Consider the following 12,272-nt stretch of genomic DNA (forward strand, 5'->3'; position numbering starts at 1 on the left):
TGGTGTTTGTATGTGCAAACTGGGTAATTGCATATACAAGTGACCAAGCAAATGTGTAGCTGAACATTTTTGTCCACAATTACTTGATTTACATGATGAGAAATTGCATGTACAATTTAGCACACACAATTGTGTACGCAGATTAGAAAATCAGGCTGTTACTCCATTATCAAGGATAACTATATACTTTTCTTTCAGAGGAACAGCCGTGTTAGTCTGTATTCGCAAAAAGAAAAGGAGTACTTGTGGCACCTTAGAGACTAACCAATTTATTTGAGCATGAGCTTTCGTGAGACTGTGTTCTGTCACTGCCTCTGCTGGTACTCCTTAACAACTTCACTGTATGTACAAACCACTTCATTGGAAAAAAGACAGCAAAAGAACAGCCAGCATTATTCTAATTCTCCCAGATCTTCTAATGTTTGCCCAGGGCTTTAAGAGTAACTAACCAACCAATCATAGCAAAGTTGCGTGAACTGGTAGAGAGTCTATATTTCTTAAAACAACTACAGACCCCCTCATAAAAAAAGAAACTAACCCACACAAGCCCCAAGTATTCTGCTATAAAAACACAGTATTATCAAGACAGAAAATTCCACCCTTCAGCACCTTATTTATGCGTTGCATCCATTTCCCCATCTATTTCTTTGTCTTTTTAGATGGCAACTTCTTCAGAACAAGCACTGCACTTTCCTTTATGTCAGAAAAAGAGCATAGCATGTTCTGGGTAATACCAGAAGCAAATACAAATAATGTATGCTAATTATTTTTAATAATTATTAATAAAAATCATAAACTGCTATCAGTGCTGCTACTATTCTGAGTCCAGGGCCTTCAGCACATCTTTTTGCTGTTGCTTTAGCTAGTGCACTGATACCATGCCCATGACCCATTTCTTTGTAATAGCCACATACTACAGATGTTCAGTGCTTCCAAATGCAAATTCCCTGTGACAAGATGCTCCCTCCTTTGAAAAAGGCTTTCTAAAATGGAGAGAATAATTTTTGTTGTTGTTGGTTTAAGAAGGAATGTAAAAGGATATGGTTCATGGTTGGTAGGGATGAAAAGGGTTTGGTTGGGTTATATTTTATTCTTGAAAAGCTGAATGACTGGAAGAACAGACTGGCAATCAGGAGATTGCTGAAGATGTACAACTCAAAGCTAGAAGTTAAGACCTCAGCACATCAGTAGTGCACAGGAGAGAATGCAGAATTATTTTGCTAACATTTCTTAATGTTGCCTTGATGTCAAAGGCAGACAACTATATCACAAACAGGGAGTCAGGTATTTTAGCGTCCCAAAGCAGCTACAAGCACATATGCAAGAGGTACAATAAAACAAATAAAAACCATATAAGCATCATAATAATATACTGATTTCAAAGAGTGCTTGATAAGCTACTTACACAAATTTCAAAGGCAACTAAATATATACAGTTTAGTATTTGGACCTCAATGTGTCACATAGGAAAGAACTGAAGGTTGGAGCCTGGACCACAGAAAATAGGATGAGTAGTAGCAGAAATGCTAAAGAGAAGGAAAAAGTAAAGGAACATCTGGAAGAAAGCCTTCTAGCCTATCACTGCATCACTGGATTTCTCAGCTCTTTCTTTACAACTTCTTCAACGACAACTCAGCTGTTAAAGATAACTGCAAATTTAGCAAATGTCTGAATGGGACCAATATGTTACCCATGCAATAGATTATAAACTACTTTCACTTAGCTTAAATAGCAAAGCAAAAGTAAGAACACTGTGTCTAATTTCTTAAGACAATGTGAAGCAGTGCAGAAAAAGACTGCAAAATAGCACCTATTGCTAAGGGTTCAGTTTGCTTGGAATGTTATTCTATTATGCACATTGAAATGAAACCTGAACGTTCAGAAAACTTAGTGTCTGACTATATAATGGAGCACAAGCTGGGAAAGTAAAATGTTGCACTGATTTATCATTGCTGGAGTCTTATTACCAGCTTTGTTAATCCTCTCTACCAATTTAGTAGATAATTATAAGTAGGTACCCTTAAATTCATAATGCAAACATATCCAGTTCCAGTCAACTCTAGTAGGCCAGAGTTGGTATGCAGAGTGGGCCTATTCAACAAATTTTGGGACCCCTGTTCCCAAACTTACCCAACCTCTATCAGCTGTGATCATATCACTGTGTGTGGCGTGTTTGCTGCTTTCTTGGAGTATCCCGTCGTAGCTGACGTATGAGTGTCAGTTTGTTTCAGTGAGTCTTCTTGTGTGAACGTAAACCAATGTGGGATCCACAGATGTGTCTGCATGTCGGGCAGACCTGGCCACATGTTTTTACCACGGCCTGTTTTCTTTGCTCATGCTTCTCTCTGGCTTTTTCAGTTCTGCTGTTCTGGATGGCTTTAACTGCAGACCAACAGGTCTGCCTCCATCCTGATATATCGGTGGCAGCAGCTTCTCATGGACATCACTAGGTACAGAGCCAGTCTTAGGATTTGGGGGGAGGGTCAACTAAATGGGCTAAACAACCCAAACACCACCGATAATATAAATGTATGTGTATGAAATTATAAAGGTGGAGGGGAATCCTCAGGTCACCACCAGCCTCAAGCTGCAGAAGAGGCATAGCCCAGTTTATTGTGCTGGGGAATGTACATAGTTCACAACATTTGAACTCTTGTCCTGAGACGCTCAGTGCTAGGCCCCTATTCGGAACAGCACTAATGACTTCAGTTGGACTTAAGCATACGATCAAAGTGAGGCACATGTTTAAGCATTATCCTGAAGAGGGATACTTTCCTGAATTGGGGTCCTAATGATCAGTCACATTTTCAGAGCAATCCTTGCAACCTAAAGTACTAGATTTTCTTTTTTAATGAAAGCACAGATTGATACATAGACTCCCCAAAATGAAGTCACACAACCGCACGCCTGAAAGGCAGGCACTTGAGGTTGTCAAGCACCATGTGTTCATCTTCTGAAACTGGTGAACCATTCAGGAGAGAGGTCTATCTCTGTTGTGATCAGCACTGGCCCTAAGGGTGAAAGGTGACAAAGGTGTTTTCATGCTGCATTTGTGCTCCCCCAGTCCCTGCACTTCCGGAGGCTGATCTGGCCATTGGTGTAAGTTAGAGACGCCTCAGGGCTCAAATTTACAGTTGCCTGCAATAGCCCCCAAGCATGGCATTGAAAGACCACTGTATGCTCAGGCCACACAGCTCTTACCCTATAAGGACCAGAGAGGGGTGGTATAGAACCAAGGCTCGTTAATTGGTAGGGGAAAGGCCCGTCTATAAATGCTTCCACTCATTAATCCTTCAAGTCTCCTGGGAATTACAACAGTCTCCTCACTGGCTTTCCTGGTGCAACAAACTCCCTGCTGGCAAACTACCCAGTAGTCTTTAAAACGTCGTCCGTTCACATGTAATGTCGCTTTTCAAAGATTTCACTTTCTGTCAGCTGCAGTGCTCACACAGACGCTGAGGAGGCTAAATGGCCATTCTGAGCTTTACATATCACCCCCGCTGCAAGACATTTGACCAGAGGTAATTCCTGTGGTGTCTATAAAAGATATAGCACTATAATGCAGGGATTTGTGTTCTGCCATGGCTACAGTAGTCCGTGCTGCTCCTGCTTCGTGTAGGATGATAGCTGGTCAATCTGATCCATGGAGTGGGGAATGCAATGGACTCTCTTTTGGCTCTTCCCTCAGCTCATCCCCCACACTTGGTAGTATATAGTCACCTTAGGGTGCAAATCCTGGCCCTACCCCGGGGCCTACTGGAACCACACTGGTTTAGCTGTGACTGTGCAGGTTGGGGGGTAAATTTGGCCCCCAAACAGAATTCAATTTATTATATATTTGAAATGACATCAAGCTTAAAGCAGCATTTCTGGTTGCCTTGTAAGCCTCATGCCACTTTTTTAACCAATCACATTCTGAACATGAAGAGTGGGATTCAGAAGTGCTCAGCCTTGTCCCCACTCTACTCAAATTGAAGTCAATGAGAGTTTTACCATTGACTTCAATGGGAGCAGAGTTAGGCCAATGCTGAGAGCTTTTGAAATCTCTTTGCCATATCTAGTCTAAATAAATAGGAGCTCTTTTCATTTGATCTAACAGAAGTATATGAATGTCTAATTTTTTAAAGACATCTTCCACAGGCATTTGCCTAGCTTTTGAAGTACCTTTCCAAAAATCTTATTTAGGCATTCCCCAAGCATGAAATATTGCCAGCATAAACTGTGTTTAAACTGGATTTGGTCTGAGGTCATCATTTTGAATGGAAGGCAAGTTACATGTTTTCGATAAAACATGGAGGGTACTTCTAAGATTCAGAAAAAGAAAACATATCCAGCCAAACAAAATAAACACCAAGAAATAATATTAAGGGATAAAAGTCATAATTTGTTATAGTATGTGCAAGTTAGACATAAATATAAGACAAAGTTAACGAATTAACTGAAAACGGTTCCACAAGTTTGGTAAGGATTTTCCTTTTATTTAGGTTTTCTGGGTTGGGGTTTCTTTTTTTTTCTGAGGGGTGGTGTTATTTGTTTTTTAATTTTATGAATTATTGTACAAACTGACTTGTAGGCATTAGATTTTTGGGGTAGAAAATTGTTTAAAGGATTTCTACCTGCAACTTCAGATATATTTGCAGTTCTTCTGTAACTTGTATTTCTTATAAGCATCAATAAGGACAAACCATTTAAAAAGAGGTATTATTAAAATTAGGCTAATCGCATTTATTGCTATGTTTGGCAGCCAAGATTGTCTAAGAATTCTACCAGAGGGATCTAAGTTATAAGTAACATAGAGCCTTGTAAAAGAATGGAGGGTCATTAATTTAAATTGGTTTAATAGTTTCTCAGATTACTTTTATGCTTGTTTGGAAAAAATATTTAAAATATATTTAATGGATAATAAATAGAGCAGTTGACTTTTGTTTCTACATTAAGCAAAGCTCAATCAACATCCCTTACTCACAGACGGAACCTTACTCATGTATGTTGCATGTAGCCCCAATAGAGCTGCAGACATAAATAAGGGTTAATCATCTGAATAATGGCTGTAGGATCAGGCTTTTGTTTACAAGTAAGGAATTTATCAACAGTGATATCTGAGGATGATGCTTGTACATACAGCATCCAATTGTTTAAGTGTAACTGATCATACACGTACAAACAATATATCCAAATGATGAAATGTCCCCTAAGACTGAGTTTCTAGGTTACAATTCTCAGTCTTCCCACAACTGAAAAAGTGCATTGAGAATAACCTTTCTAAGCTTTGCTTTGAGAGTTAGCTGTTGCGAGAGGGAAATGAGATGCCCTCTCAGGGTTGTGACGACTGTTTAACTACTCTGAGTAAAGCTATAGTGAACTTCTATGAGAGATCATAATGACAGCAATGAAAAATATAAACTAAGAAAAACTACATCTATTTGTGGATTGTGCCTAAGACTAGAAACAAGTGAAATTTAAAAAAAAGTCATACTTACAGGAACATCAACATATTTTGCAGCTGCTTTCACCTTTAAAAAAAATTAAAAATAAGAAACAAATACTATAAGTGTTAATGATTATGTGTAGTTTAAAAATTAATAGTTGGTTAATAGTTCATATACTTACAGTGAATGAAAGTATTGATGAGAAGAATGTGCCTTCATCATACCTTGATAGTTTAGACAGCACACCTTCTAGCACTGAAACAAACTACACAAACGACAGGTTTCAGAGTAGCAGCCGTGTTAATCTGTATTCGCAAAAAGAAAAGGAGTACTTGTGGCACCTTAGAGACTAACCAATTTATCTGAGCATAAGCTTTCGTGAGCTACAGCTTACTTCATCGGATGCATCAGCTGTAGCTCACGAAAGCTTATGCTCAAATAAATTTGTCAGTCTCCAAGGTGCCACAAGTACTCCTTTTCTTTTTTTGAAACTACACAAAGACACAGTATAAATATTTATATACATACAGTGTCATGTTAATTATTAAGGATGGGAAAGTGAATACCTTCTCCTGTTTGCACTCTGTAACAGAACACTGTAGCCTGAAAATCTGATCATTTTGTCCATCTCTCAATGAGCGAAGTCATAGGAAGTACTCAGTTTCATCTATAAACAAAACTGATGGAAGTCACTGCTTCCAATAACTCAGAAATAGGGGGGGAAAGCCAACCAACCAACAAAAAACAAAACCCCACTTCTAAAGAATGGCTTTCTACCTTATACAACTTTATTACCTCTAGAACGTGTGGTTAAAAAAATGTGTGCACCCACTATGCCTTTATACAGAAATACAAACACTTTTATTACTTTTTTAGACCACATTTCAGAAAGTGGCACAAAAGGAAGTAGCAAGTTATGGGCAGCCATGGAAACTTCATTCATGCTGCTGTTGGAAATTGTTTTTAAAGTGGCACAGTGGTAAGAATTAAGGATCAAGTGCAACTGTTAAGTTTAAATGTTCTGACATTCAATATTTTTCTAACGTTTAAAAGGGAGATGAAATTAACCAAAGCTGATTTCCCTGGTTTGTGTATTAGCACCACTGATTACGTCAGCACTGCTCTAGGGACAGTGTTTGTTACTGAACTGCTACAGAAGAACCAGCTAAGAATCAGAAAATATAAGGCCTGAATCTTGGATCTACTGTGACCACTTTGCTCCACTCTGCAACTGGAAAGAGACCATAAACCTGGTGGATCTGGCACCTGTGATTCTATGAGTGCCATGGCATAGTCATAGCATAAAGCCACCTTTGCCAAACACTGAGTCCTGCATGCAAATTGTGGGCATAATGTTTACATAGGTTATGAAAAAATTAACTTAAACCAAACCCTCCACCTTTGTGTATTCCATTTAGTTGATCATGTTATTTATGACATCACATACAAGAAAAAAAGAAAATGTAACAATTGTTGAGAAAAAAATACACACACAATGTAGCTCATTACTGGTTAATTATTGCATACGTGCATGCTCACTGGTATATGTTAGTTGCCTCATGACATATGTAAAGAATATTGTAAAAAGTAACTGTCTGCTGCCAAAAACTCATTCTCAGAACCAAGGAGTAGCACTTTATGAGTGTGAGGACAGGACAAAATTCCATCTGGCATGCTGATAATGGGCAGTATCACGGTGTCACAACAGTGTCACCTTCCCTTCTCCCTATGAGAAACTGAGAGCATCACCTTACAATAAAACCTGCTTCCAACAGTTCAAAGAGCAAGAGTAAGTGCAGAACTACACTCATCACCTAATCTATTCATTCACATTTATAAATGATTTATCATCACTGTAGGATCCAAGAGCTGTATTTGGATTACAAATGCATTGGGCTACTAGAGGGGATGGAAGTTGTTTTTTTCTCTGCTCTGGGTATAATCAGGGTCCTGGCCTTACATGGGATGCCAGTTCTCTGCCTTGCTATTACATGCCAGTGAGTAACCATTGCTTGCACACTGCAGTACTCTTGCAATACTCATCTTATTCAGAAGGATTCTTTCTGCAAAATGTTAGTCAATACTATTCTGAAAAGACCCATTGCTGGAGGGACTGATCTCAGAAACAAACACCAGGCCCATGTTTTCAGCACTAACATGTTATTAAAATGAGTATATTAAAAGAATGCATTGAAATCCCAAAGAAATCAAGTTAAATACAAGGCTTAGTTATGAGGCTGGTGATTGTGTCTTTAGCTGTTTCCTGTGATCTCTCTACATAGACCTGAGGGACTATATAAATACTTCTGGGTATACTTTGCATTTTCAGGTCTTCTGGGGTTGTCAGGATGAGACGCTGAGATTGCTTTGTTTCACTGCTCTGTATTATTCATGTGATTTGTTTAACATTTTAGCATGGTAAATCTTGTTTGTGAAATTAGCAATTTAATCTTTACTACATGAAATCTCATTGAAATAAAAAGGTATCAGCATCCTTTTCATTTCTGAAGGAAATCATTACAGATAAAAGCAAACAGTAAAAGGTAAATATTCTAAGCAACAAGGTTTATTTCCCTGTTAAAAATATAATACACTGGTGATAACTCAAAATAGTGTGATTAATTAATACCATCTTTGGATCCAGTACATAAAAGAATATGGATGTTATAACGACAGCTGTTGGTTCTTGCTGACTAAGAACAACAATGATATATCAACTTTGCTTTGAATCTTCACTCTTTGTCCCTTGGAATGGAAGCAACCAATACAATTTGCTGATCTCACTGGGCATCTAAGCTCTGTATTCCAACAGGAAGAGATAGCTGGGCTTTCAGTGATCAGCCAATCACAAAGAATGCTTCCCCCCAGTTTCCTAGGCTTCAGCATCCTGTAACAGTATCAATGCTGCTATACATTTAGTAAAATGTATCTAAAAATTCCCTTCATATCTAATTGCAACAGCAATTGAAGTAAGCAATCTTAAAGATCTGCCAGGTTATGCTGTCACGACAACATATTAGGAATTCATGACTGTTGCTGGAAAATCATGAAAGGCAGCCCATCTCCACGTTATGGAGATGCTGGTCGCTGTTCCATAATTAAGGATGAGTTTTGCACTTAAAAAAGGGGATTCAACATCTTTGTTAATTATGAAAAATACAGCATATACTTCCCAAAATTACAACACTTTCTTTTACAAAATAGAATTAATTTTTTAATAATTTACAAGTAAACCCATTAAATAGGTTAGGGCCAAAATTAATTAAAAATATGACCTTTAAGAAATTGAGCTACCTGTTTTGGACCTTTTTTGTCTCATACTACCTTAAAAATGGAACAACATAGACTTCAAACTTCTCACGTAGTTTATATTCAACTGAAATCTTGTGCATATTAGCTATATTAAAAGGTTTTTTAAAATGTTTAGTGGTCATCTTTGCCATTATCCTTTATAACTGAAAATTTCTCCTTCAGTAGAGTCTGAAGAATGATGTTCCAATGTGACTATCTGCTCTCTTTCAAAATGGCCACCATCTCCCATTGTTCTCAAAGGAAAAGAAGCCTCAGGCTATCCTTAGCAAAGACGGCCACAATTTTCATTCACCTGCTCCTCATAGTGTTGTTCTTTGTCTCCTGAGATTTTGAGGTGACTATTTTTCCTGAGCACGTCTCTCTTTCAATCAAATTGGAAACCATAGCAGGCTGGGGCTATTTTTAAAGGAGGTAGCCTTAACTGTGTGCAGCCTATGGCCTCAGTCTACTTGAAAACAATGATTTAAGATTGATATTTCATACCTTCAAATAATCAGAAAAATAAAATGGCATATTCTCTTTGGGTTTCTTGTTTCATGTTCATGTATGAGACTTTTAACAATAAAAAAAAAAAACCTAAGGCAATTCCCAGCCAAAAATATGTTAAAATGGAGCTAAGATTGAAAGTACATATCGGTAAAGTGGGGTAAAATACATCACAGAGATGCTGTAATTATCCCCCCTGAAAAAAACTGCTTTATATACCAAGAAAATCTCAAGAGTTAAGGTTAAATTTAAAACAAAGCAAATATGCACTCTCAACCTTAAATCCATTTGAATGTAATTTTTGCTGGGGAGTTAGGAATGATGGGGCTATATTCAGCAAAACTGGTGCAAAGCTCCTTGTCCTCAGCTGGAGTCACCCTTGCAAAAGGGAGGCAATTGTTTCAGCTGCTGTCCTGTATAGATTTGACGCCTGGAAGGGTGGACGGTATCTTTATCTTCTTCCAGGGCTCCAGGAAGTTAATTGGAGGGAGTCTGTAAAACCAGTGAATCAGTAGATCCCCTAACTGCCCATGCCAGGTCCCTTTTCTGGCCTGTGATATACACTTATGTCATGCACAAATAGGGGTTTTTGCAAGGCAAGTAGGTGAGCCCCAAAATGTTGCTTGTGCATTAGTGGAGACTCTCCAACTCAACAGGTTGATTAGTTATTATTTCTATGATGTCTTCAACATGAAAAATGCTACGTAAGTGCTAAATATTTCTGTCATTATTTCATTTTGGTTTTACAGCTCCAGTTCTGCAAAGCATTTAACAGTTAGGTTGCTGGTGTGTTGAGGCCACTGCTGACCAACATTGTCTGTTATTTCTTGGCTTATACTTAGATTGTAAACTTTTTAGGGGAGGAACTCTCTTTTTGTTCTATATTTGTACAGCTCCTTGTCCATGACTGGGGCTCCTAGTTGCTACTATAACACAATAAATAAAAATAATAAATAAATAACCAACTGCATGTAAACCATTTCTATGTAAGAATGGACTTAAGCACATACCTAAGTACCTTGTTGAATCAGGGCCTAAATAAGGTCAAACTTGCAGCGTAACCTATTTGCTAATGTCCTGTGAATGTAACTTTTACATTTTACATTCTTAGCTTTTTTTTATAGTTCATGGGCTAAACTCATCAAAGTGTGACCTAATGGAGGTTGCTGTGGTGGAACCTCTACCAGATGGCTAGGTTGAAATCACACAAAGTATCCACAACCTTAGTATCAGATCAGGAGCATAAGTGTCCAGCCACCTCATCATAAGATATTTGTTCATGTAGGTGGGGTTATTACATACCCAAGTACACTATTTATGTACACAGATTTAGGTTTAGTGAAAGAGTAGCTAAAAATTGGGATCCAAATGTCTAATGATGTGGGCGTGTGCGTGCACCTTAAACCACTTCAGCATTGTTGAGAAACTAGAGAAAATCAATAGTCACTGTTCTCAGCTCACTTTCCTGTAAACTAACATTATTTTCATAGCTGTGGGAATATTATCAGTTATGCTTCTGTTTTGTCATCAGAAGGCGCAATGCAAATAGAAACTCTTGGTAAAGAAAACCAGCTATGCTAATTTCTGCCCCATCAAAATAGCAAGTAATTTGTCAACGAAAAAAAGACAAAATCTGTGGGAAAGAAAATCTTATTTCAAACTTCTGTAACGAGTATAAATAAAGGAATGAACAACTCTAAATTCCACAATGTTTTAAATACTTTGCATACTAGAATATTTTAAACATAGTTTCCAGGAATAAATATCATGCTAGCGCATTAAATGTTTTAAAATGAAAAGTAGTTAAATATTTAACTTTCAAACTTAGGACGAACTTTCTTACTAAAGCAAATTTTCCTCTTGCACATAAATCCAAATACTCTTTCCATGATTTTGAGAATTTCTCTTGTCACATTTGCTAACTATAATAATAAATGTCTTTTTATACAATAGCTTATTCTCTTTATAGCTGAAGCCTGAGGCAGTGGCCTTGAATATCTTGTAAGAAGTTACAGGAAAATTTTTAATGGGAGGTTGTGTGAGAGTCTTCTTTCCTTCTTCTCTGGGGTACTACATTACCCTTTGATACCTTGTCTACACTAAACATTTTATGGGAAATCACCCTCTGCTGCACTGCCACCAATGTATTTCCAGGGGCATCAATGATACAGTGGTAAACACGCCTGTAGCCCGTCTAAAATAGCGCTCCCATCATTGCTACTGCTGGTGGAGATACACCAATGACAGTGCCTAGTGGGAGTTATCCCCAAAAAGGCTAACGTAGACACAACGTTAGAGGTGTCACTTCCCCATCAGCTTCAAATGACTACTTCCTTGGCAGACTTTTGACCATCAGTTCATTTCAGAATGGAAGTATAATCCAAGAAATACAACTCCCAGAATCCAGTTGTGCTGCCTGCAGCCTCAATACACTTTCTTTAAAATAAACACTGATTTTGCAAATTTTTCTGCTTTGATTGGCTACGTTACTCAGAACTCTCCTTCCATATGTCCACAACAAATATTGCCATCTCAGCTTCTGACTCCGTTCCATATGCCCACCACCTAGTCTCAAATATTAAATACACTTTAATTGAAGGAAGAATTACTTTTATGGGAGTTCTCTTTCTCTCTCTGTTTACATACACACATTTACTGAAGAGATGAGTCCTCAGTGAGGACTAACTGCATGTAATGCTTCAAATTGTAAAGTTCATTTCAAAATTATATATGCATCCAAAATATTTAAATCTCTTTACAAAAGAAAAATTATATTTTTTGTGCCTTCACATAATCCAGCCAAGGGTGAACAAATTTTGCTCAAATTTCCAAAAAAAGTCCATCGGCTTATGCCCAACTATGAGAGATGTTGGTTAAAAGGGAAAAAAATTCAGGAAGTTGTGAACAAGAGAAGACAAAGTCATAATGGAGGTCTGTATAATATTCTTTCTTGGTTCCTCATTAATCAAGTAAGGCACCACATACTTATAAATCTTTTATCCTAATCTTGAAAAGCTGACATCTCTGGAATGCATTAATTGTTTA

The 12,272-nt window shown here is 37.7% G+C and overlaps 1 protein-coding gene across 15 annotated transcripts in view; it reads right to left on the reverse strand.

The window, feature by feature from the left end:
- The window catches only part of CADPS2 (calcium dependent secretion activator 2), a 560,752-nt gene that overhangs the window by 38,994 nt on the left and 509,486 nt on the right, over positions 1-12,272 (reverse strand). For 14 of the 15 annotated variants that reach the window (XM_048836201.2, XM_048836197.2, XM_048836203.2 and 11 more), the window contains 2 exons: positions 5,611-5,694; positions 5,481-5,513 (listed from right to left, as the gene is read on the reverse strand). The exons of the other annotated variant lie outside the window; for it this stretch is intronic. In XM_048836201.2, the coding sequence (XP_048692158.1) occupies positions 5,481-5,513; positions 5,611-5,694 (117 nt within the window). The remainder of the gene's footprint in view (positions 1-5,480; positions 5,514-5,610; positions 5,695-12,272) is intronic. 15 annotated transcript variants of the gene reach the window in all.

This window comes from Caretta caretta, chromosome 1, assembly GCF_965140235.1.
Source record: "Caretta caretta isolate rCarCar2 chromosome 1, rCarCar1.hap1, whole genome shotgun sequence".
Classification (NCBI taxonomy): domain Eukaryota; kingdom Metazoa; phylum Chordata; order Testudines; family Cheloniidae; genus Caretta; species Caretta caretta.